General features: G+C 42.9%; 2 protein-coding genes across 3 annotated transcripts in view; one reads left to right on the top strand and one right to left on the bottom strand.

Annotated features, from left to right (window-relative positions):
• The window catches only part of LOC310727127 (uncharacterized protein), a 564,745-nt gene extending 554,565 nt beyond the window's left edge, over nucleotides 1–10,180 (top strand). Inside the window, exons 39-41 of the mRNA XM_083543328.1 lie at nucleotides 8,897–9,070; nucleotides 9,243–9,379; nucleotides 9,518–10,180. Coding sequence (XP_083399454.1) covers nucleotides 8,897–9,070; nucleotides 9,243–9,348 — 280 coding nt within the window. The 3' untranslated portion in view covers nucleotides 9,349–9,379; nucleotides 9,518–10,180. The remainder of the gene's footprint in view (nucleotides 1–8,896; nucleotides 9,071–9,242; nucleotides 9,380–9,517) is intronic.
• A 10,428-nt stretch (nucleotides 10,181–20,608) lies between these two features.
• lyrm1 (LYR motif containing 1) overlaps nucleotides 20,609–25,547 on the bottom strand; it is a 6,333-nt gene continuing 1,394 nt past the window's right edge. For both annotated transcript variants that reach the window (XM_083549605.1, XM_083549604.1), the window contains exons 2-5: nucleotides 24,670–24,831; nucleotides 22,030–22,090; nucleotides 21,668–21,699; nucleotides 20,609–21,587 (exon numbers count right to left, since the gene is read on the bottom strand). In XM_083549605.1, coding sequence (XP_083405731.1) covers nucleotides 21,474–21,587; nucleotides 21,668–21,699; nucleotides 22,030–22,090; nucleotides 24,670–24,825 — 363 coding nt within the window. In that variant the 5' untranslated portion in view covers nucleotides 24,826–24,831 and the 3' untranslated portion in view covers nucleotides 20,609–21,473. The remainder of the gene's footprint in view (nucleotides 21,588–21,667; nucleotides 21,700–22,029; nucleotides 22,091–24,669; nucleotides 24,832–25,547) is intronic.

The following is a 25,547-nucleotide window of genomic DNA, read 5'->3' as shown; positions in this document are numbered from 1 at the left end:
AAAATAATCACATTGGACGATGAAATGAAAGCATTAATGTCCATAAATAATGTGTTATAATGTAAAATGACACGGGGAAAATTTATTTAATACTCACTGATATTTATTCAATATTTCATACAAAAGCCTTTGTTGGTAATAGCAGTTTCAAGAAGCCTCCTGCTCAGATGTGATTTTGGTCCATTCTTCCACACAAACACTCTTCAAAGTTTGAAGGTTCCATGTGCCTCTTCAATGAACCCTGATCTTTAGTTATTTCCATAAATTTTCAATTGGATTTAAGTCTGGTGATTGTCATCCGTTCTTTAATTAAATATAGTTTGCCAGTATGGTATGCTGAAAAATTATGTCAGTGCTTTTTGTCCACCAAACATGTTGTGTATTATGGCATTCAAGGAGGTCAATTTTGGTCTACAGTGAATTATATACAGGATAATTGAATAGAATGATTGAAAAGAATAATGTTTTAATATACAGAATAATTATCCAGAATGATGTAGAATGTACAGATTGGAGCAGAACTGCATGATGATTACTGTAGTAGAAAGTATCAGTGAGCCATCAGTGTGCTAGTATTTAGTGTGGGGTTCAGAAGGGTGATGGTAGAGGTCAGGGTCGTGACCATGAGTCGGATAATGGTCATCCGCAATTTAAATTACATCGACGATTGGTTGATTCTGGCTCATTCGCCATTGAGATGTCGTCCTCGCCTGCTTGAAGGTGCTTGGGTTTCGGCTAAACGCCAGCAAAAGCGTGCTTTCTCCAGCACAGAGAACCACCTTTTTGGGCATGGTGTGGGACGCAACCAGGATGCAGGCACGGTTGTCGCCTGCTCGGGTCGAGGTCATCCTCACCGCTGTCAGGAGAGTTCGGGAAGGCCAGCCACTCACTGTGAAGCAGTTCCAGAGGCTGCTGGGTCTCATGGCAGCAGCGAGCAGCGTAATCCCGCTCGGCCTCCTGCACATGAGGCTTTTTCAGTGGTGGCTCCGGGGCAGGGGGTTCTCCCTCAGGGGGAACCAGTATCGTACTATCAAGGTCTCGTGGCATGCCCTTCGAGCCTTGGATGTTTGGAAAGACCGAACGTTTCTGTCCCGTGCCCCGTGTTGGGGACTCCGTGTCGCCGCGTGACGCTAACGTTGGACACTTCCCTCACGAGGTGGGGAGCGGTCATGAGTGGCCACTCCGCCCAGGGTCTGTGGAGTGGCCCACGTCTCTTGTGGCACATAAATTGCCTGGAGATGATGGCAGTGTTATTGGGGTTAAAACACTTCCTGCCGGACCTGAGAGATCGCCATGTATTGGTCCACACGGACAATACTGCGGTGGTCTCTTACATCAACCACTAATCTCCGATCCCCTTGTACAAGCTAGCGCAAGCGGTCCTCTTGTGGTCTCAGGACAGGCTCCTATCTTTGAGGGCCATTTACATCCCGGGATGATTGAATGTCAGAGCAGACGCCCTTTCGAGGCAGAGGCCGTGGCCTGGGGAGTGGCGTTTTCACCCCGAGGTAGTGGCGCTCATATGGTGGAGGTTCTACAGAGCCCAGGTGGATCTTTTTGCGACCCAGGAGACCTCGCACTGTCCCCTCTGGTTCTCTCTCTCTAACCCAGCCCCGTTAGGTCTGGATGCCATGGTACAGTCGTGGCCGAGGCTACGCCTGTACGCCTTTCCCCCGATCGCACTGCTCCCTGGAGTTCTGGAGAGAGTTCACTGGGATGGAGTCCGTCTCCGCCTGGTAGCACCTCGATGGCCGGGCAAACCATGGTTTGCGGATCTGGTGTCCCTACTCGATGGCCCTCCGTGGGAAATTCCTCCCAGGAGGGATCTCCTCTTACAGGCGGGCGGAACCCTGGTTCACCCCCTCCCAGAGTTGTGGAGGCTGTGGTTGTGGCCCCTGAGGGGGCACAGTTCGTAGCGGCTGGTCTCTCTACCAAGGTATTAGAGACCCTTCTCCACTCCAGAGCTCCCTCCATGAGGAGGTCGTACACCACACGATGGTGACTGTTCACGTCATGGTGCAAGCACCATGGCCTGGAACCTGTTGACTGCTCGATCGGTTCGGTTCTGGAGTTAACCCCTTCAATCCTGAAGGTTTACGTGTCCGCCATCGTGGCATATAGCACCCCGCCTGCGGGGCAGTCGCTGGGTATGCACCCACTGGTGACACGTTTCCTCCGTGGCACCCGGAGGCTAAGGCCATGGGCTGTGATCCAGAATGCCTGTCTGGGATCTGGCGGTTGTGCTGGCAGCTCTATCTGAGCCCCCCTTCGAGCCATTGGCCTATGTGGCCCTTAGGTTTCTGTCTATTAAGACCACCTTCCTCTTGGCGATTTCCTCCCTGAAGAGGATCAGGGATCTGCAGGCTCTGTCCGTGGCCCCGTTTTACCTGGAGTTTGCCCCTGGCATGGCCAGAGTGTTTCTCTATCCAAAACCTGTGTCCAGTGCGTGGACACTTACCTCCGCAGGATGACTCCGTGGAGGAAGTCGGAGCAGCTGCTTGTCTGCTACGGCCCTAACTGGAAAGGTTCCCGGCCAATAAGCAGACTTTGAGCAGATGGGTAGTGGATGCAATTTTGTGTGCTCATGAGTCCTCTGGCCTTCCTGCACCGCTCAGGGTCCGAGCTCACTCCACCCGGAGTGTGGCGGCCTCTACGGCCTGGTCCAATGGAGTGTCACTCCAAGACATCTGTGACGCTGCGGGTTGGTCCACCCCGCTGACCTTTGTCAGGTTCTATGACCTTGACCTCAGAGCCACCCCGGGCTCTTCTGTCCTACATGCAGGTGCCGAGGCCCTCACTCTCTAGGCAGGGTCCGGTTAGTGTGGCGTGATTGGACACTCGTTCCCATAGCGTTACGACGCAGCTCGAGTTCCCGAAGGGGAACGTCTCTAGGTTACGACCGTAACCCAAGTTCCCTGAGGGAACGAGACGCTGTGTCTCCATGCCAAAATCCCTGCGTCCCTGCGGCGCTTACCTTCTCTCGCAGGAGCTAGCGTCTTGTCCATCTCACAGCCATTTGTAGCTTCCTGTTTACACGACGTCGCCCGCTGATGACGTCACGTCCCAAACGCCTATTGGTCAGATTACACACGTGGCGGTCACGCAGGGGTTTCCATAGCGTTATGATGCAGCGTCTCGTTCCCTCGGGGAACTGGGGTTGTAACGGTCGTAACCTAGAGACGTTTCTTTTCGCTTTCTGTGTGTGTGTGTGTGTGTGTGTGTGTGTGTGTGTGTGTGTGTGTGTGTGTGTGTGTGTGTTTGAGATGTCATCGTTCTAATATATCAGAATTTCTCTCCCAGGCTGTGTGTGTGTGTGTGTGTGTGTGTGTGTGTGTGTGTTTGAGATGTCAGTGTTCTGATTTATCATCATTTCTCTCCCAGGTTGTGTGGGTGTAATCTCACAGGTGAAAGTTGTAGAATTCTGTCCTCAGTTCTCAGTTCAAACTCCTCCAGTCTGAGAGAACTGAACCTGAGTGACAATAACCTGCAGAATTCAGGAGTGAAGCTGCTCTCTGCTGGACTGGAGAATCCACATTGTACACTGGAGATACTGAGGTCAGATCATTACTTACACATGGTGTTTAATTTTCAGTAAGAGATTTCACTATATAGATTTTTATCATGCCCAAACGAAACTTAATTCTTGGAGAGGTTTTCCATACGACCTGCGATGCCCGTGTATATACACACAGAGGAGAGAAAGCTGACCTAAAGTTGTTTCCTGTTTGGATAAGAGGATATACTAGCCGAAGATGTGTGAGCCCAGATAAAGACTCCCTGTTTACCGTACATACTAACATCGTAAATATTCTATAGACACTGTACAGACAAAGGAATGTGTGTGAAACAGTGTGAGAAACATCTTAACACTAACAATGGCCACTTTAAATCCTTCATGATTTCAATTGGATTGAATCACACACCAACAGGGAACAGGATCGGTGACATAAACTGCAAATTAAAAGATAAAGACACAAAAACATACAGATTCCATTTCATTCTTTCCCTACCTGCATATAATCCTTCATCATCACCACTCCAATCGAGGCCTTTATGGCCTGTCTTACCATCGTCATCAAACATGGCAACATACAAACTACAATTCCAACAATCAATAAAAGAATCATTCCTAAAACAAAATAGTGTTCAACATTCGTTAACAAACTCTTAATCTTCTCAAAAAAACTTTGTTCAGCATTGTTTCACGTTCTCCAAGACATCATGAGACATTTGTTTCTCAGTGCTTGTTCAGTATGTTTATTAGTAGTATTATCAGGTATACGTAACAGTTTCTTCTCACTGAATAATGTATTCAAAGAGAATAAGGAGTGTAATTACAACACATAGTTATAGAATTTAGACCTAGAGCAGGTATCAGGGTTAGCTAAACTAAACAGTTTAGTGTGTCAGATCTTCACCCCGGAGGTGGCCCCCTTTCTACTATAAAGAAAGGATCTTTCCGTGGGCTCTCAACTGTTTCAGCCCTGAACACTCACTTAGGCTGGCTTCTTAGGCCAACAGACCAATTAGTGCATAGAATAAGTGGGTGCTGTTTTGATCCTCCTTGCGTGTATCCACTGTGGCTGATAATCGGTCAGAACTCCAGTTCTGGTTACAGCTAGAACAGTCGCTGGACCCAAATACTTCGGCTCAACAACCTTGGTAGGCTTCAGACTTCTTATCAGGACCTGCTGATTAGGCACAAAAGGGTGTGTTGGCTTATATGTGGGCAGAGGAAGAGTTAGTGAGACATCAGCACTGATAGAATTCAATTTCTCAACCAGGGCAGAAACGTAGTCGTCCACCATCACTTCCAGGTTACCTAAGGAAGAAATGCCAGTGTGTCTCCTGACCCATGGGGTCGGGAAAGGTTAGAACATAAAACTTTTAAAAGGTTAGTTTTGTTGAAGATGGGGTCATTCTCATTTCTGTGAGTACTACCAGGAGAACAACAGTCCAATTTCGGCCTGTTTCAATGCAGGCTTTAGTAATACGTTCCTTAATGGTTCTGTTTGTTCTTTCTACCACTCCAGCTGACTGTGGGTGATAGGGAATATTAAAATGCCAGTCAATTGCTAAGCTTTTAGCCAAAAGCTGTGCCGTTATCACTTTCATTCAAACCTAGAGATGATCTCTTTCGTTAATACTTTGACAACCGTTTTAGCATTCTCTGTCGCACATGCAAATGCTTCTGGCCACTTACTGAATCTGTCAACTATAACCAACAGGTATCTCAAATTTCCTACAGGTGGCATATGTGTAAAATCTATCTGTAGGTGTTGGAAAGGGGCTTCAGGAAAAGTAAGTGCAGTATGTTGTACAGGTCTATGTATGTTAGTTTTGGCACAAGTCAAACATGAATCCAACACTAGCTTGGTTGTTTTAGCTACATCAGCAATACAGTATAATGCGTTTATAGCCTGTATGACTTTAGCTATGCTAATGTGTGACATCCCATGGTAATGCTTCACCAACACTATTAAAGCTAGTTTAGCTTAAGGCAGAGCAATTTTAACATCTACATCTCTAATGATACCAGCAGAATCTGATTTACATTGTTTGGAAGCCCAATACTTGATGTCCTCCTCAGTAGGCTGACTCTGAAGTATTTTTAGGTCAATATCTGGTATATTGGAGATATGTGACATCATCGAGATCTCAGGATTTGTATGTACTGTGTCCAAATCTACTGGTTGTTTAGCTGCTTCCTTAGCTACTTTATCCGCTAATGTGTTTCCCTGAATTTCCTCTAAATCACCTGCAGCATGTCCTTTAACCTTCACTATGGCCTCTTTGGCAGGGAGTTGAACAGCGTTTAAAAGGTCGTCTATGAGATTAAAATGTGCTATGGGCTTTCCATCAGCTGTTTTAAAGTCTCTTTGCTTCCATGTTTCAGCAAAATCATGCACAACACCATAAGCATACTTAGAATTAGTGTATATAGTCACTACTTTACCTTCAGACAACTGACATGCTCTTGTAAGTGCCACAAACTCTGCAGCTGTGTGCAGATGTGTATGGTAATGATTTAGCTTCAACTATTACATTAGGTAATCTTACAACCGCATATCCACATAAATACACATCATCAGAAGGTTTTGAACATGAACCATCTACATATAGACAATCCCCGTCTTCCAGGGCCGTATCTAAAAGATCAGACCTACAAGAGGTCTCTTGTTCAATGTGTTTAAGGCAATCATGTGCGTCGTCAAAACCATCTTAGTCAATATCGTCTAGCAGATCACGCAGCACTACTACAGCTGAATGCGGCTGAGAAGAAGCCTTAATAGTAAAGTTTTTCATTGCCAAAAGTGTGGTTTCATAACCAGATCTACGTTGTGCTGTCATATGTTGCGTGTTAAGGTTGTGTAAAATAGCTGTTAGCTGATGTGAGGTGTACAGTATCAAAGGATGTGACAGCACCGTTTTCTCAGCATCCCGGACCATCAGAGCCGCAGCAGCCACTGCACGCAAGCACGAGGGCAACCCTTGTGCTATGTTGTGTAAAGATTTGGAAAGATACGCAACAGGGCGATATCTGTCACCGTGTTCCTGGGCTAGGATCCCCGCAGCCGTACCACCACGTTCATGCACATAGAGGTAAAAAGGCTTAGTATAATTCAGCTGATGAGTCAACAAAGCCCTGAGGAAGACGTGTCCAGGTGAATTGACGTTCCCTATAGGTAAACGCGAAAAGTGGCTGCGTCTCTGAGACCAAAGGGTCACTGAAAAAAGCAGAACAAAGATCAATCACAGTAAAATATCTGTAAGTCACTGGTATAGAGTTACCAATGGTAGCTACATCGGGCACCAAAGGAGCTAACGGAATAAGTAATTTATTAATCTCACGTAAATCTTGTGTTAGACTCCAGCATTTTTTATCTGCCTTCAAGACAGGATTAATCGGTGTGTTATACGGTGAATGTGTCTCGATCAAAACACCTTGTGACAATTAATTGTCAATAACTGGAGCAATACCAACATTCTTCTCTTTCGACAATGGATATTGTTTTACAAAAACTGGATGGTGTGTTTTCATGAGTGTATGATACGTTTTTACCTGGATTAAACCTGCCTCATCTTTGTGAGAGGCCCATAATTTAGGGTTAACTTCACCCAGATTTGGTTCATCAGGCAGGACGTCTGTACTACCCTGAAAGAAATCTTCCGGATGTGGCTGTGGCTCGGTTAAGAGCATAAGGACAGAAGGAAAAAACAGTGAGACATTGGTTTCAAAAAACAGAATTTCCATTCTTATTTTATGCATCATCTCTTCCTAAAAGGTTTAAAGGCGATTTTTGAATTATTGTAAAGCTATGATAAAAATTTGTACCAGTTGGCGTCACCACAGGCAAAAGGTGAGTTACAGGACATGAAATTGGAAATCTATCTATTCCCTAATAGATGAACTTCCCCTTTTTCCTAGGACCCCCTCCTTGAGGTTTGTGCTGAGGCTGGAATGCACTACTTCCTGTTGCAGTGAAGAGCATAACAGGTTAACTTAACCTGGAGCATAGTAGAAACCTCTAGCAGCATCTAAATCTCTAGAAAAAAGTATCCAGATGTGACACAATTTCACTCCATAATGCCAAATGGTCTAAATAAGGATTAGTTCAATAATCGGCACAATTCATATACATCCAATCTTTGGAATTTTCTTCCGGCAGTAAGCGAGAAAGGTCATGACCCAACTTCTTTACACAGAACAAAGAACAGACACACACCACTTAACACACAGACAATACACACACCACTTAACACTCAGACGATACACACAACACTTAACACTCAGACGATACACACAACACTAGGCACCAGGGGGATCGCAGTCTTCAAACAAAAAAAATAATCCAGTCTCTTCAATTGGATCACAAATTTTGTAAGTTAGGAGAAAAAAATCGACTTTAAAGCCAAAACAAGATTGAAGTCTTTTGAAAAATTTTAAAGTCTTTTCAAAATGTCCGTTTTTCTTTAGCTCCTTTTCTCTTTTTTTTTTTTTTTTTTTATAAAAATTTTTTTATTATCATTTACTTATTTTTTTTCGGACATATAAATTATCGTGGAATTTTTTTGGATACTTCAGACAATATCGCATATATTAGACAGGCCGTAAAAAACGTCTTCTAATCTTGCATCTTACGCTTAAGGTGAAGAAAACAATGTCGCGACGAAATCATCCCACCAAAGGAAATTATCATTAATTAAACAATTAATGCATAACCAAGACACATGCAGCCCTTTTGGCTGGCATACGGGACAATCCCCGCAAACAAGGAAGTATCCTAAAACTTACCTTGATGCGTGATCTCCTTTTGGATATTGCCGGAAAGTATCCCGCTTCTGACACCAAAACTGTTAGATTTTTATCATGCCCAAACGAAACTTAATTCTTGGAGAGGTTTTCCATACGACCTGCGATGCCTGTGGTGCCTTTCTGATATCAGGGAAGAATCACACCGCACACAGCAAATGTTCTTCTTCGGTTTATTGCATGCAGCAGAACGTGTATATACACACAGAGGAGAGAAAGCTGACCTAAAGTTGTTTCCTGTTTGAAAAAGAGGATATACTAGCCAGAGATGTGTGAGCCCAGATAAAGACTCCCTGTTTACCGTGCATACTAACATTGTAAATATTCTATAGACACTGAACAGACAAAGGAATGTGTGTGAAACAGTGTGAGAACCGTCTTAACACTAACAATATCATTATTGTGCTTTTAGATGTTCCTGCTGCATTTTAACTATAGATTACATAACACTTCCTGATCAGCTGAAGGATATTAGCTTTTTTTTCTTCATTTCTTGAGATGTCAATGTTCTGATATCATAATTTCCCAGATTGTGTGTGTTTGAGATGTCAGTGTTCTGATTTATCATCATTTCTCTCCCAGGTTGTGTGGGTGTGATCTCACAGGTGAAAGTTGTAGAATTCTGTCCTCAGTTCTCAGTTCAAACTCCTCCAGTCTGAGAGAACTGGACCTGAGTGGGAATAAACTGCAGGATTCAGGAGTGAAGCTGCTCTCTGCTGGACTGGAGAATCCACACTGTACACTGGAGATACTGAGGTCAGATCATCACTTAAACACTGTAGATCCTGCATTTCTGTCATATGGCTGTTTTAGATGATATTTTGTGTTGCTCTAATAAATGCATATATGACAACTGATAAGCGTAACTGTGTGTGTGTGTGTGTGTGTGTGTGTGTGTGTGTGTGTGTGTGTGTGTGTGTGTGTGTAGGTTGGTAGGCTGCAGTATTTCAGGTGAAGGTTGTGCTGCTCTGGTTTCATCTCTGAGGACAAACGTCTCATCACACCTGAGAGAACTGAATCTGAACTACAATTAACCAGAAATCTCTGGAGTGAAGAATCCACACTGTAAACTGGAAACACAACTTACTGACTGACACACACACACACACACACACACACATACCTTTTGAGGAATCTGATGACTGATTCTGATGAACAAATGACCAAATCTGATCATTTTGTTTTTTTTCTTCTTCTTTACAGATATGAGCAGTGAGGTTCCTGATCTGATCCGAGTCTCCTAAAGAAGATAATGAGGATGAACGCTTACAGTACAGTAAAGCAGTTGTGAGAGCTAAAACGGTGATGATTCCTATTCCTTTTCTCAGTTAGTGAGAATCAGATTGTGTACAACATGCCAAAACCTGTTGGTGAAAATATTCCATCTAAAAGATATAATAGAATAGTCATGAATCTTTATTAACAGCAAAACGCTTATTGAATGACAACATTTTCTACATACAGAATGTTTTTTCTTGTTTGTATGTATGTGTCTGTACTAGTTTATGTAGGTGCATGTTATTGACAATGTAAGGTTCTTAATGGATGTTATTAGATACCCTTACGGAAATGTAATATATGTACACATATGACAATACATATATTAAATATATCCATATAGAAAGTGGAAACATATATGTACATATATATCTGCCCATGTATAAAACCTATTAGATAATGAAACAATTTCATATATTGACATATAAAACTTTCCCATATAAATGTATGTTTATGTATGTATAATATAGTCTTTGATATGTCTCATATACAATTATCAATATACATATTTCTTCATATAAATGTGCATTATACAAATTACAAATATATGCATAGAATAACACTTACTTGCATGTGTGTGTATGTATATATATATGTACTGTATATCGCGCACTGCACCACGCTGTCTGAGATCCTCCAGCACTGCTCCACTGGTACCACCTTTTCTCAGAATGAGAGGTAAGTACACTTTAAGGCTATTCTCTGTTCTGACACCGAGGTGGTGGAATGAACTTCCCCTAGATGTCTGTACAGCAGAGTCCCTGATTATCTTTAAGCGACGGCTGAAGACCTTCATCTTCCTGAAACACTTAAATTACCACTTTCCAAGTTTGTAGAATTCGAGTTATATTTATATTGAGTTTGTAATCTTGTGTACAGTGTAGATTTATTCATTACTAGAGATTTAAAGCACTTTTGTACGTCGCTCTGGATAAGGACGTCTGCTAAATGCAGTAAATGTAAATGTATATACATAAATGTATGTTGAATACATAAATGGCAAACAAAATTAATAAACATGCCTTCATAAATGTCTTACATATTTTTTAATATAGTTTATGAATGTGTACTTACACACCTGCTATGCAATGCACATGGGATCCCTAAACCTTAGATGTTAATTTAAAGAGAAATATTAAGATGAGCAAAATTAGAAAACTACCAAACACTGAACACAACTATTAAAAAGAATATTACAACAAAACATAAAACAAGCCCAGAACATGAAAATCAACCAACAGGTATATGATACAGCCTGTTAATTTTTTATGTTTGTTGAGTCTTTTTAAATGTCTGCAGTTCAGTGACCTTTGCAATAATACTTATCCCTAGTTTGCTCCTGGTGGTTCCAGGAAATTTCTGGATCACTGCATCTGTAAAAAAAAAGACAAAAATGCATTTTAGTTTTATGACATTTATCTAAAGACATCCAAATTCTAATAACCTAATTAATTGAACACAGCACAAACTTTGTTCAGTAGATAAACTGAATGTTACTGAAATATACTGTAGGTATTAATCAGAACCAGGTGTACGTGTCATCACACTGATACACCAAGATGAAACTAATAAATTTTGATAGTTTAACTGTCATATTTGGTTTACCACAATTAGAAAAAATGAGCCCAATTAACCAAGTAAATTACATACTAATCATTGCAAAAGTTTTTTGTTTACCTGGGACTTGCATTTTTGGACTTGCCACCTAAGAAAAATCAACATAAGGAAATCAGAATTAACTAATCAAAGGATGATTTGTAGACAGAGAATAAACCCCCCAGACAAGATTTTAGGAAAAGGTGTGAATATTGCATTGGATGATCTGTTGCATTGTTATTTGCAAAATTGCACGATCAGGGGATTTTTAACGAAAAAATTCACTATCAAGAGATATTTTTGTACATGTAAATTAGAATTGTATGCTAGTAAACGAGACTTTCAAGAAAGAGGATGAATTTACCAGAATGTGCGTAAGCAAATAGGTGGCTTATACAAGCCCTCGTAAAATTATTGGCATATGGAAATTGTTACCCAATAGATATTAGAGAAAATATGTAAATTAATAGCCGCCAGTAGTGTCTGGAACGAAACCGCTCTCCTGGGCGCATAACGGCATGGGCTGAAGCCAGACATCAAGCTGGCTATGGTCATTTACTACAACATGCTGGGACTCGAAACGTTCAATCAGCGATCGATCCGCATCTTCCAGCAGCTGGCTGGCTGCCTGTCATTCCCCGGAGACAGAACCGGCATCCCACACCACCGTCTCTTCCATTCCTGAACCCATAACCCCCACACTCTCCCTTCTGGTTTTGGCCCTAGTAGATTCCGGCTCTGTGGGCAATTTAATTTCCCAAGAGTGCCTAGAGCGCCTTCAGATGGGCCGGGACAGAGAGACGCAGGAGTTCGTTTAGACGATCCAGGGGAAACCATTAGGACGTGATTGGGTGAAATATTGTGCTCCGGTGGTCATTCTCCAGGTTGGCTTATTCCATTGCGAAGAGATCAGATTCCTGGTCCTCGAGATCTCCACGGCGAGCATCATACTCGGACAACACTCACCAAAATTCTCCTAAACCCCTGTGACATCCTAGAGTGGAGACACCAGTGCAGGAAACACTGCCTGCACCACCTGCCCCAATCACGCCCAGCCCAGATCTCCCAAGCATCCACACTAGTGGAAAGCCCGGCCGATCACAAGGAGGTGGAGGTTCCTTCTGAGTACCGTTCATTTGGGGACGTGTTCAGCAAACAGGTGGCGACTCGCCTACCCCCACACCGCCCCTGGGATTATGTTATTGACCTGGTGCCAAGCGGTGTACCCGTTGTCGGTCCCAGAGCATGCAGCAATAGAGGATTACATCCAGGAAGCCTAACGGCAGGGCTTTATCATGCCATGCTCTTCCCCCGCAGCCTCCAGCTTCATCTTTTTGGAGAAGAAGGGCAGGGGACTCTGACCATGTATAGATTATTGCAACCTAAACGTGCAAATAACCCCACTCCCGTACCCACTCCCTTTGGTCCCAGCCACCCTTAAGGATCTACGGGGAGCACAGGTTTTTACCAAGCTGGACCTCCGCAGCGCCTACAACTTAGTGCGCTTCCTCAGGCGATGAGTAGAAGACGGCCTTCTTCACCCCCTCAGGGCACTATGAGTATCGGGTCATGCCGTATGTACTGTCCATTTCTCCCAAGGTGTTCCAGACGTTCATGAACGAGGTGTTCAGGCCGTTCCTTTACCAGTTTGTGATCGTCTACATTGATGACATCCTCATCTTCTCCCGAGACCCTACAGAACACCGCAGCCACTTCACTCAAGTCCTGGAACGATTACGGGAACATCACCTCTACCAGAATCTAGAACAATGTGAGTTTCGCCGGTCCAAGGTACTGTTCCTGGAGTACGACATCAGTCCGTTGAAAGTACGGATGAACCAGGGGAAGGTAAAGGTAGTGCTGGACTGGCCCCATCTGATTCAACCAAAGAGCTCCAGCCCTTTCTAGGATTCTCAAACTTCTACCAACGGTTTTCATGGCCCCGACGATCCCACAGACCCAAAACTATCGTTCCCCCTCAATCTAATCCTCAGCCCCATCGTGTGAGATTTAGAGAAGGAGATCTGGATAGGACGCTGGGAGAACCAGCCCCCACCAAATGCTTCCGGAAAAACCTTCATTTCCGGGACTTGCCGTCAAACCCTGCTGAGGTTGATCCACGAGGGCCCAGGTTCCGGCCACCCAGGGAGGAGACAGACCCTCCTCATGGTCCAATCACGCTACTGGTAGCAAGGGATGAGCAGGGAAGTAGCGAGATACGTCCAAGGCTGCCCTATCTCTGCTATGTCAAAGACCCCACGCCACTTACCAGTGAAAAAAATGGTCCCCCTGCTGACCCCACAACGGCCATGGGCTCAACTCGGGGTCGACATAACGGATTACGGATCTGCCTAGCTCAGACAGTAACACCTGCGTCCTAATGGCCGTGATATCGCCCACAGACTAACACCCATACAGAGTGGAAGATACAGGAGCTGGGACGCTACCTTCGGTCCTACTGCCACCAGGATCAAACGAGCTGGAACCGGTTCCTTCCATGGGCCGACTATGCACAGAACTTCTTGTGCCAGTAAGCCACCGGCCTAACACCATTCCAGTGCGTACTCGGCTTCCAACACCCACTGTTCCCCTGGACAGAGGAACCTTCGAATGTCCCTGCAGAGGATCACTGGTTTAGAGAAAGCGAGATAGTCTTGGAGTCAGCGCATCTCCCTACCAACCGGGAGATACGTGTGGTTGTTGACCTGAGATCTATGCCTCTGACTGCCCTGCTGGAAACTCAGCCCTTGTTATATCGGGTCGTTTAATTTACAGACGCCTATCAATCACATGTCCTACCTGCTCAACCTCCCTCCCAGGTACCGCATCCACCATACATTATATCTGTCTCTCCTTAAGCCCTTTTCTCCCTCTGCCACAGATAACTACAGAACTATAACCGATCCGCCTTCCCCTGAGGTGCTGGACCAACCCTCCGTTTAATCTGTTTGAGAGATCCTGGACTCACAACGTTTGGGCCCCGCACTTAAATACTTCATAGATTGGGAGGGGTATGGTCCAGAGGAACGCTCCTGGGTTCCCCAGATATTTCCAGATGTCACACCAAGTACTTTTCTAGCTGTCTCCCTTAACACTTCTGCAGTAGTTGCCCAATCATCCAACACCTCTTTACCACCACAGAGACTCTGTCTGACCTCTTCCCTGAACCTCAGACTACAGTCTTCCTCATTTAGTTTCCACCATCTTATTCTTTTTTTTAGTCCTCACGCTCCTCCTCTTCTTCTTCACCTCCAAAACCATCCTACAGACCACTATCTGATGCTTTCAAGCTACACTGTCCCCTGCCAACACTTTACAGTCTCTATTCTCCTTCAGGTTGCATTTCCTACCTAGAACATAGTCCACCTGTGTGCACCTTCCTCCACTCTTATATGTCACCCTATGCTCCTCCTTCTTCTTAAAATACATATATATCACTGCCTTTTGCATCCTTTTAGCAAAATCTACCACCATCCACCCTTCCACATTCCTCTTCCTAAGGCCATACCTACCCATCACCTGTGTTCCCTTGACCTACATGCCCATTGAAGTCTGCCCCAATTACCAATCTTTTATTCCTAGGTTCACATTTATTACCCTATCAGAAACTCTCTTCACCTCCACTACAATCTTACTGTACTCTCCACTCTCCTCCACTTCTCCTTTCCCTGCTGTCTCTGTAGACATCTTCCTTCTTTCCTTCTTCTCCTTTAGCCAACAGTAGCCCAATTTCCACTGGTACCCTGTTAGCTAACAATACCTGTGGCAGTCGTTGGTAATCCGGGCCTTGACTGGTCCGGTATGAATTTCTGATTTGTGATCTGTATATTTGATTTGGCACATGTTTTACACTGGATGCCCTTCCTAATGCAACCCTCCCCATTTATCCAGGCTTGGGACCGGCACTAAGAGTGCACTGGCTTGTGCAACCCTAATTGCTGGGTTATATAATGTCTGGGATATATACTGCACAAAATTATAAACGCAACACTTTTGTTTTTGCCCCGTTTTTCATAAGCTGATCTCTAAGATCTAAGACTTTTTCTATGTACACAAAAGGCCCATTTCTCTCGAATATTGCTCACAAATCTGTGTTAGTGAGCACTTCTTTGCCATCCATAATCCATCCACCTCACAGATGTGGCAAATCAAGATGCTGATTAGACAGTATGACACAGGTGTCTAGACAGTATGACACAGGTGTACTGAGCACAGGTGTCCCTTAGGCTGGCCACAATAAAAGGCCACTCTAAAATGTGCAGTTTTATCACACAGCACAATGCCACAGATGTCGCAAAGTTTTGAGGGAGCGTCCAATTGGCATGCTGACCGCAGGAATGTCCAACAGATCCAACATATCCAGTCTATTGTGCAGTTGTCTTTTCAACAGTGCTCTAGCTGGAGAGACTTTAGTGGTTGCATGGGGCATGTTTTTATAAGAGAACAGAAAAGTGTATATAGGGAGCCTCTACCCTGAGATGTCTTTAGGGCCTTCTTCAGAGTCTGGCCGAATCCTTTTGCCAGTCCATCGGTGGGTGGATCTAAGATCTAAGCTCTTCAATGGTTTTCTCAAAGGATATGCTGTTAATAACTGCTACCTCTGGCCATTTGCTGTGAGCATCGACAATAACTAGAAACATGTGACCCGATATGTATTCTTTTCCATGGCTCCTCTGGGAAGTCCCATAGATGCAAGGGGCCCAGAACCCAGCGCTGCATGCGATTTGCCACCACTGAGGGAATGGCAGTTTTGGGGTCGGTGGTCAGTAAGTAAAGTAAATCTGCACCCGAACAAGTATTGGTGAAATTTCTTGACACCAAAATCAATCACTTGTTGAATTTGGGCATAATTGCTTTCTGCTGAGTTAAGGGTCCTTGACACAAAAGCGATTAGCCTTTCTTCCCCGGATGGCATGACGTGAAAGTGTCATTACATGCCAGCTGTAATGGTAGTAAAGGATTACAATGTGTGAGGGTCTTGGATTGTGTTATTACACATTTCACATGCATTTTTACATCTGTCGGACTATTTCCACTGTTTGGACTTGTTCAACAGTTTATGTAGGGGACGAAGCCTGCTGGGCAGATTTGGCATGAACATTGCATAGTACGTTAGTAGTCCTAGGAATGATCTCAGCTGGCTTATGTTCTTTGGAGATAGTGCATCCAGAATAGATTTTTCCTTAGATGGTGCTTTGTGGAGGCCAGCACTGTCAATTACGTGTCCAAAATATTTGATGGTGGGTTGGAAGAATTCTCTTTTGTTTTTCTTTATCCCGAAGACCATGCTCTCTTAGCCACTGTAGTGTTGTGATTAGGTTCTTGAGATGATCCTCATCATCTTTCCCTGTGATAAACAGTTCATCCAGACAACACTGTACTCCATTTAAGCCATTAAGGATCTGGTCCATGGCATGCTGGAAAAAGGCTGGAGCCGAGGTTATTCCAAAAGGTAGCCGCTGATATCTATATAGGCCCTTGAGTGTTACAATGGTCAACAGTTTTTGTGAAACAGGATCAACCTACTTTCGAAGGTACGCATGAAATAAGTATATTTTGCTGAATTTCTGGCCGCCCGCTAATCCAGCAAAAAAGATCGTCAATTAACAGCAAGGGGTATCGTTCCACGGTTGAAACAGGGTTTACAGTAGCCTTGGAATTGCCAAGACTGTTCCATCCTTTTTCAATACAGAAACAATGGGTGTGGCCCACTCACTAACACTCACTTTCTTCAGTACTCCAGTTTTCTCCAGGCGGTCCAGTTCTGTTTCCAACTTAGGCTTAATTGCATAAGGAACAGGGCGGGCTTTAAGGCACTTAGGGTTACTGTCAGGTTTAAGGGCCAGCTTTACAATGATGTCTTTCATGTTTCCCAGCTCTTCTCCGAACACATCTCCATGCTTCCTCAGGATGTTTTGTGGGCAAACATTCACTACTAAGTGCCAATTTAACTTTATTTTCTCTAACCATGCTCAGCCCATCAGAGCTGTGTGACCACTCCCTTTTACAATATACAGTCGTAATTTAACCTTCCAGTTGTTCAGCCTCACAGTCACTTCCAGCACCCCTGAAAGAGGCACAATCTCTCCTGTGTATGATTTCAGAGTCAGCTTTGCTTCCTTGGGATAAAGGTATGGCCACTTCTTCAGGTATTTTGACTCAGCCACAAGCGATACAGCTGCTCCTGTGTCCACCTGCATAGGGACGGCCTCCCCATTCAACAGTGGCGTCACCCAGTAACTATCAGAATTTGAAGACAGGCATTATATTATTAATTTTCATCATATTCATCCTCTTGTTTTGCTGTATTTTCTACTTTATTTATGCATTTCTTTTTAGATTCCCTGACATAACCTTTTTGTTTCACCTATTTAGTTGGATTTACTTTCTCATTTATGGTCAGCTTTTAGTTTTGACTGTGTGCCCTTTTTTTTCCACAATTTCTGCAGTCTTTGTCTTTGTACCAGCATTCTTGTGCTGAATGGCCATTCTTTCTGCAGTGGTAACATGCTCTTTTGCCATCCTGTTTTATTCTCTCACTATATACTTTGTGAACTTGACTGGATACGCTTAACTGTTCCACCTTTTTCGCAGCCATTTCCATGGATACACTGGTTTCCATTTTCCGTTCTAATGTAAGATTACTTTCGCATAGTAGTCATTTTTGGATAGTCTCACTAGACGACTTTGTCTCTTATTGTGTCGTTCAGTGTTGTGCCAAATTCTCAGTGTTCCTATAGACGCGTCAATACGGCAACAAATTGTGCAATCGAGTCTCCCTCTAACTGATTGCGTTAATGAAGCGGAATCTTTCAGTAACGATAAGGGGTTTCGGTGAATAATGTTCTTGGAGCAATACTGCAATGTCCTTAAATAAGCAATCACAATTATTGGGCTGAACCAGGCTGCGCAGTAGATTACATGTCCTGCTGCCCATTACAGTAAGGAAAGTTGGTATTAAAACCTCATCTTTTATTCCGTTAGTTTTGACAAAATAATTGAACCGCTCAGTATACGAGCTCCACTGCTCGATAGTTTCATCCTATGGAGCAATTTGTCCTAATAGACCCACCATTTTAGTCTGGTGGTCAGTGTATTATTATTTTATTTATTGCTCACTGTTTTGTAGCTGTCTCTTTCCTTCTGCGATTTAAAAAAATAATAATTTTCTCTAGCACAGTGAGCATGTGCGATTTGCCCAGTAGCTTCCGACAACGCAATCACGGGGAGCCACCATCATCTAGATAACACTACCTCTAGGAGTGTTGTGGAAGAGAAAAAAAGGAACGGTCATCCTCGTTTTGTTACGTCTGCACGAAGTAATCATGTATTTTAAATGATGACACTGACATGTTTTTCTGCAACTTAACTTTGCTACTTGTTCACAGTATACAGAAGTAACATATTCCTGCACCCACTGTGCATGAGACATAATCATAGAACCAGTACGGAGAGCTGTATGGTCAAACTGTGCAACACTTGGAATGCCATACATAACAAGAATGATAAAAAAAAAACGTTTTTAGTTTTAAATGAGAATTATAGAAACGAGTATTTGGTTATGATTTTAAATAAGAATTGTTGAAATAAGGTTTTATTTTTAAATGAGAATTTTAGAAACAACATCCTGGATTACTTTTCTTTAAAATTATAATGCAGGCAGTGGCAGATTTAGGCATGTGCGAGATTTACATGTCAATTATAATATCATGTCATTGTGTGGGGTAAATGAACCTGGTTGAGACTCGAAGTGTGTGCCCACCACCTGGAGAAGTGCCCCCACTCAGTTAGGAGATGATGTAATTGATGACTTTGTAAGAATACAAGAATGGTCTGGTTTTAGGCTAATTCATATGTGGTATTTCTACTTTCTTTATTAAAACATAAAGTACGTTGGTTTATTGTTGTTTTTTTTAGGCGGGCGGCAGGGGTGTGTTAGGGTTGGGTCATGGCGTGGTTCAAGCTAGACTGAATGCAGGGGAATAGGGTCTTACATCACCACCAAAAAAAAACAATAACAAGTCCGTGAAATTAGTTCATTTCCAAGTGGAAATCACTAGAGTGAAACAATAATGAAATTAGATGATTGTTGATTAGATGTTTTTGATGAATGATAAAAGATTTTTCTGCTTGACCATAAACCACCATCTTATTCAACTCCATTCAATCACGCTGTTTCACCTTGACACATCAACCTGAGCTTTATCTTGCAAACGGTAAAAAGGATTCCTTTGGAAAATTTTACCTTCTGCAGTGTGTACATAGTAGGACCTGTAGGTGTCAGCGGGTTTGATTACTACCGCAGGCTTCCAGCTCCCTGACTCCTGAATTCGGACATGGTCTTCAGTCCACAGCGGTGTGAGTGCTTTTGCTGACCTGTTATAATACTTTTTTTTGATGTTGTGACCTTTGTTGAGCATCTTTTTTCTGCAGACAGTTTGAGGCAGTAGTTATTGGCTTGTAGTGTGGAGAGCAGAATGCAATCTTCTGCTCTTCTGCTTGATCTGAAACCATCCACTGGAGTTTTTTATACTCCGGTTGAAATTTTAAATAAAGACACAGAGCTCATTTTAATTCAGAACGCTACCAAAACAACTTTACTTCAGGCTCTTTAACATAATGAAGGCAAATAATACCAAGACAAGAAATCAACTTATATGCATATGTATGTGTATGCCAACAGCACCTCCTAGTGGTCAGCACATATTACCTACATGAGACGCTGCTTAATACTTGAACATACAACGCAAAACCCACACAGTGGAACAATCTGGTAATAATGCTTTCCAACAACAGTCTGATGTGGTCTTTCTTCTCTGCTTTTGCTTTGTCAATTTTGCAATCTGTATTGCTTTCCCACTCAGCCCACTGCTTTGTGGGTAATGTGGGCTACTTGTGGCATGCGCAAAACTCCCAAACTTTTTTGAGCTGACTTGAGGCCCATTGTTTGTAATCTACCATTAATATGTAGTGTACTGTGTGTTATTCTAAGTGATGTCAGTACCTAGAAAGGGGTTGGGAAATAAGAGACTCTTTTACATTTGATATCTGACACTCAAGAGAAACATACCAGGCTAAAAGAGAATGTCTCTAGCACACAGTTTGGATTATTTTTATTCCAATGTGGCCTGAATAAATGTGCATCTTTTCTCTTAGCAGCATGGGAATGATCTTTTCTCCAATGTAAACCATTCTATCCATCTTAAATTATTTATTTATATGGTCCCAGATCTCAGCATGATTTTTGGTGCAGCTGGCATGTGCTTTTAACTGACATTTGTTGTCCTCCATATCGTGAGCTTTTCTGGGGATGCTGTATTTTTGTCTCTGTTGTAAGTTTTTAAACTTTCTCAATAGAATTATATATGATGACACCTGTGTCTAGTGTTTATTTGAGCAGTGAGCCACATTCTCCTATCATAATTTCAGCTTTATTTTCTCTTACAGAATGCACTGACTTCGACTGGACTTTTACTGAACACGCATCTCTTCTTTTCTGTTCTTTCCCACACTATCTGCCTGTATTGAGACTTTCTGCCTGTGCGCTGTTTGTTTCGGTGTTTTTTCTGACGCCTCTGTCGCATTTCTGCGTCGCTTTCCTATCGCATGCACTTGTTGCGTCTGCTCATTCATGCAGTCTGGTGTCGAAGGCATTCTGGAATGTTAATTCAGCAGCCTGAGTGAGTCATTTCTCTCAATCTTGTGGGAAATAAATTCCAAAAAAAAAAAACACGGCATGGTCTCAAACTCAAACATGATCTCCTCTGAGCTCAGTGATGAACTGCTCAAATGTTTTTGTGTCACTTCGTCATTTTTATTTCATTTTCATTTTGCGAATGTGTGGCTTTGGAACTACATAAGCTTCCAAATGAAAGGGAGTTTTGAGCAACTTAGTTTTGTCCACAGTGAGATTCCATGTGTTCTAGATATCCTGTGCTTTTACTCCCACCTGTAAGAGAAACCAGCTGCATTTGTGTGTCTCTTCTTTAAAACGGCTCCAAAAACATCGATTCAACGTGCTGCTTTAACTTTCTCATGAAGCAAAGAAGTCAAGAAGATTGGGGAAAAGACAGGAAAACTCTTATCCAGATGAAGAAACCTGCTGTAGAAAGCTGCACATGAGAGATGTTCTCTTCTTCACATCATTAACATGGCTGACTTTTTCTCTCCAAATATCACTCAGGATAATAACCTTCAGTTCCGGTATTTCTGTTTTAAGAAGGGGCATTATACATACATACATACAGTGTGTGTGTGTGTGTGTGTGTGTGTGTGTGTGTGTGAGTCATGTCTCGTCGTGAGACTGTAAGTACACAGGCTTGGCTTGTTTCCTGAGTCGCTGCTGTGCTCGAAGTTTTCTGCCTTTCTTAGTGGCCAAACCCATTGGAGGAAGATACGACTACAGAGAGACACACCATCATCATCATCATCATCATTATTAATTATTATTATTATTGTTTCTGTTGTTGTTGAACTCACAGGTCTGGGATACGGATTCCTGTAATGCAGTCCTTTTATAAACACAAACAAATACAGGTTACTGATTCCTCCCAAAAATACAAACCTTTTTTTAATTTATTTAAATTTTACATAAAAAGTATTTAACCAAATTAATGTTGTTGACTTTTTCCTCTATATCTCCAGTTGTTTTATTCTACTGCAAATTGCTACTGATATAAATGTTAACATTTTAAAGAAATCGACATTATAATTCGATAGTTTTGTAAGATCTGTAATGGGAAGTTACAAAGAATAAATCTTTAATAGATACTCAGGTATAATAAAGACAGCAGAGTGTGTGTGTGTGTGTGTGTGTGTGTGTGTGTGTTTGTTTTACTCACCGAGCTCTATTCGTGCCTCACACTCCGCTACGCACTTATTGATTAACTCGGGGTCCGTCAGCTGAAACACACACACACACACACACACACACACACACACACACACACACACTTTACATTATTATTAATATCTAACTCAAACTGAGAAAATACATTTATTTTTTTACTGCATTTGTACGTGTTTATTTATTATGTTTTTTTTAATGGCTAAACTGCATCTCAGATCGTTTATTAGTGCAGAATTATATACTTTTACTAGTTGGAAGACTGGGTGTGTTTCCTAAAGAGCTCCACTAGAGGGCAGTGTGGTTTTACTTTCAAAACAAAGCTGTAGCGAGTGCTGCTACAGTGTGGACATTAATGAGGGCTTTAATTGGCCTGTGAAATGTGCAGGTTTATATACACACACACATATATATATATATACATACATACAGTGAGGAAAATAAGTATTTGAACACCCTGCTATTTTGCAAGTTCTCCCACTTAGAACTCATGGAGGGGTCTGAAATTATCATATGTAGGTGCATGTCCACTGTGAGAGACATCATCTAAAAAAAAAATCCAGAAATCACAATATATGATTTTTAAACTATTTATTTGTATGATACAGCTGCAAATAAGTATTTGAACACCTGTCTATCAGCTAGAATTCTGACCCTTAAAGACCTGTTAGTCTGCCTTTAAAATGTCCACCTCCACTACATTTATTATCCTAAATTAGATGCACCTGTTTGAGGTCGTTAGCTGCATAAATACACCTGTCCACCCCATACAATCAGTAAGAATCCAACTACTAACATGGCCAAGACCAAAGAGCTGTCCAAAGACACTAGAGACAAAATTGTACACCTCCACAAGGCTGGAAAGGGCTACGGGGAAATTGCCAAGCAGCTTGGTGAAAAAAGGTCCACTGTTGGAGCAATCATTAGAAAATGGAAGAAGCTAAACATGACTGTCAATCTCCCTCGGACTGGGGCTCCATGCAAGATCTCACCTCGTGGGGTCTCAATGATCCTAAGGAAGGTGAGAAATCAGCCCAGAACTACACAGGAGGAGCTGGTCAATGACCTGAAAAGAGCTGGGACCACCGTTTCCAAGGTTACTGTTGGTAATACACAAAGACGTCATGGTTTGAAATCATGCATGGCACGGAAGGTTCCCCTGCTTAAACCAGCACATGTCCAGGCACGTCTTAAGTTTGCCAGTGACCATTTGGATGATCCAGAGGAGACATGGGAGAAAGTCATGTGGTCAGATGAGACCAAAATATAACTTTTGGGTCATAATTCCACTAAACATGTTTGGAGGAAGAAGAATGATGAGTACCATCCCAAGAACACCATACCTACTGTGAAGCATGGGGGTGGTAGCATCATGCTTTGGGGGTGTTTTTCTGCACATGGGACAGGGCGACTGCACTGTATTAAGGAGAGGATGACCGGGGCCATATATTGCGAGATTTTGGGGAACAACCTCCTTCCCTCAGTTAGAGCATTGAAGATGGGTGGAGGCTGGGTCTTCCAACATGACAATGACCCGAAGCACACAGCCAGGATAACCAAGGAGTGGCTCTGTAAGAAGCATCTCAAGGTTCTGGCGTGGCCTAGCCAGTCTCCAGACCTAAACCCAATAGAGAATCTTTGGAGGAAGCTCAAACTCCGTGTTTCTCAGCGACAGGCCAGAAACCTGACTGATCTACAAACACTACAGGAAACGTTTGACCTCTGTAATTGCAAACAAAGGCTCCTGTACCAAATATTAACATTGACTTTCTCAGGTGTTCAAATACTTATTTGCAGCTGTATCATACAAATAAATAGTTTAAAAATCATACATTGTGATTTCTGGATTTTCTTTTTAGATTATGTCTCTCACAGTGGACATGCACCTACGATGACAATTTCAGACCCCTCCATGATTTCTAAGTGGGAGAACTTGCAAAATAGCAGAGTGTTCAAATACTTATTTTCCTCACTGTATATATAAAATACATTATAAAGGCTTTATTGTAGATTTTAATAATAAACAAATCAGAATCACACAAATTCTGTTCTAATCAATTCTGGCTGGTTTTACTGAGGAGAATCATCTCACCAGGGAGAATCAACTCGTATTGCCATATTTTTTAAACACTGAGATGAGCTGAACTGGATGTAATATTTAAAAGACGACAGTAACATCTACTCAGGATATGACACTTACTCGATATTACTATTGAAATAAACAGATGAGGACGAGTCAAAAATTCTATTCTACTGAAGAGCAAATGATCAAAAAATTGTCGACTCGATCCAAAAAAGTCGACTAAAATAAAAAGAGCCGACTCAAAGACTGCTGATTCGGTCAAAAACTGAGCCGATTCGATAAAAAAAAAAGTGTCTATGGTGTCTATGGGAGTCACGTGACAAATGAACGAACGACTCGGGCCAGAGGACACATGAGATGAATGACTCCGTTTCCTTTACATAACTTTTTATTAACTTTTTTTGCGATGCTCTGCGCATGTGCGTCCAATAGAAAATAGAACAAATCACTCTTTGAGACGAATCGTTCTTCTGAGTCACATTAAAGACTCGTCACTACTACACATGCTAAAAGCGACAACTTCAGACCTGACTGTGTGACAGTGAGACGTACGTGTTGGTTCTGTCTGAACAGTGAGTGTGCCTCCTGTGTGATGTACTTCCTCTCGGTCTTGGTATCATTTGTGATTGCTGACTGAGCCTCCCAGCTGCGAGCGATCCGGAGAACCCGCCGGTACAGAGCCAGAACCTCCACACGCCTCAACGCCATCAGTCACTACAGAGGAGACAGACAGACAGACAGACAGAGGAGAGAGACAGACAGACAGACAGACAGAGGAGAGAGAGAGAGAGACAGACAGACAGACAGACAGACAGAGGAGAGAGACAGACAGACAGAGGAGACAGACAGAGGAGACAGACAGAGGAGACAGACAGAGGAGACAGGGGAGACAGACAGACAGACAGACCACAGAAAGACAGAGGAGACAGACAGACAGGACACAGAAAGACAGAGGAGACAGACAGACAGGACACAGAAAGACAGAGGAGACAGACAGACACACAGACAGGCAGACAGACAGACAGGACACAGAAAGACAGAGGAGACAGACAGACAGGACACAGAAAGAAAGAGGAGACAGACAGACAGGACACAGAAAGACAGAGGAGACAGACAGACAGGACACAGAAAGACAGAGGAGACAGACAGACAGACAGACAGACAGACAGACAGACAGACAGACAGACAGACAGGACACAGAAAGACAAATGAGACAGACAGACAGACAGATGGACAGACAGGACACAGAAAGACAGATGAGACAGACAGGGCACAGAAAGACAGATGAGACAGACAGGGCACAGAAAGACAGAGAAGACAGGAGAGAGAAAGACAGAGAAGACAGATAGCCAGGACACAGATAGACAGTCAGACAGACAGAGGAGACAAGACAGATAGACAGACAGGACACAGAAAGACAGAGGAGACAG

The sequence above is a fragment of the Silurus aristotelis genome (assembly GCF_946808225.1).
Source record: "Silurus aristotelis genome assembly, chromosome: 1".
NCBI lineage: Eukaryota > Metazoa > Chordata > Actinopteri > Siluriformes > Siluridae > Silurus > Silurus aristotelis.
The sequence above is the reverse complement of the archived record's forward strand: the minus strand, read 5'-3'. Positions and strand labels throughout refer to the sequence as shown.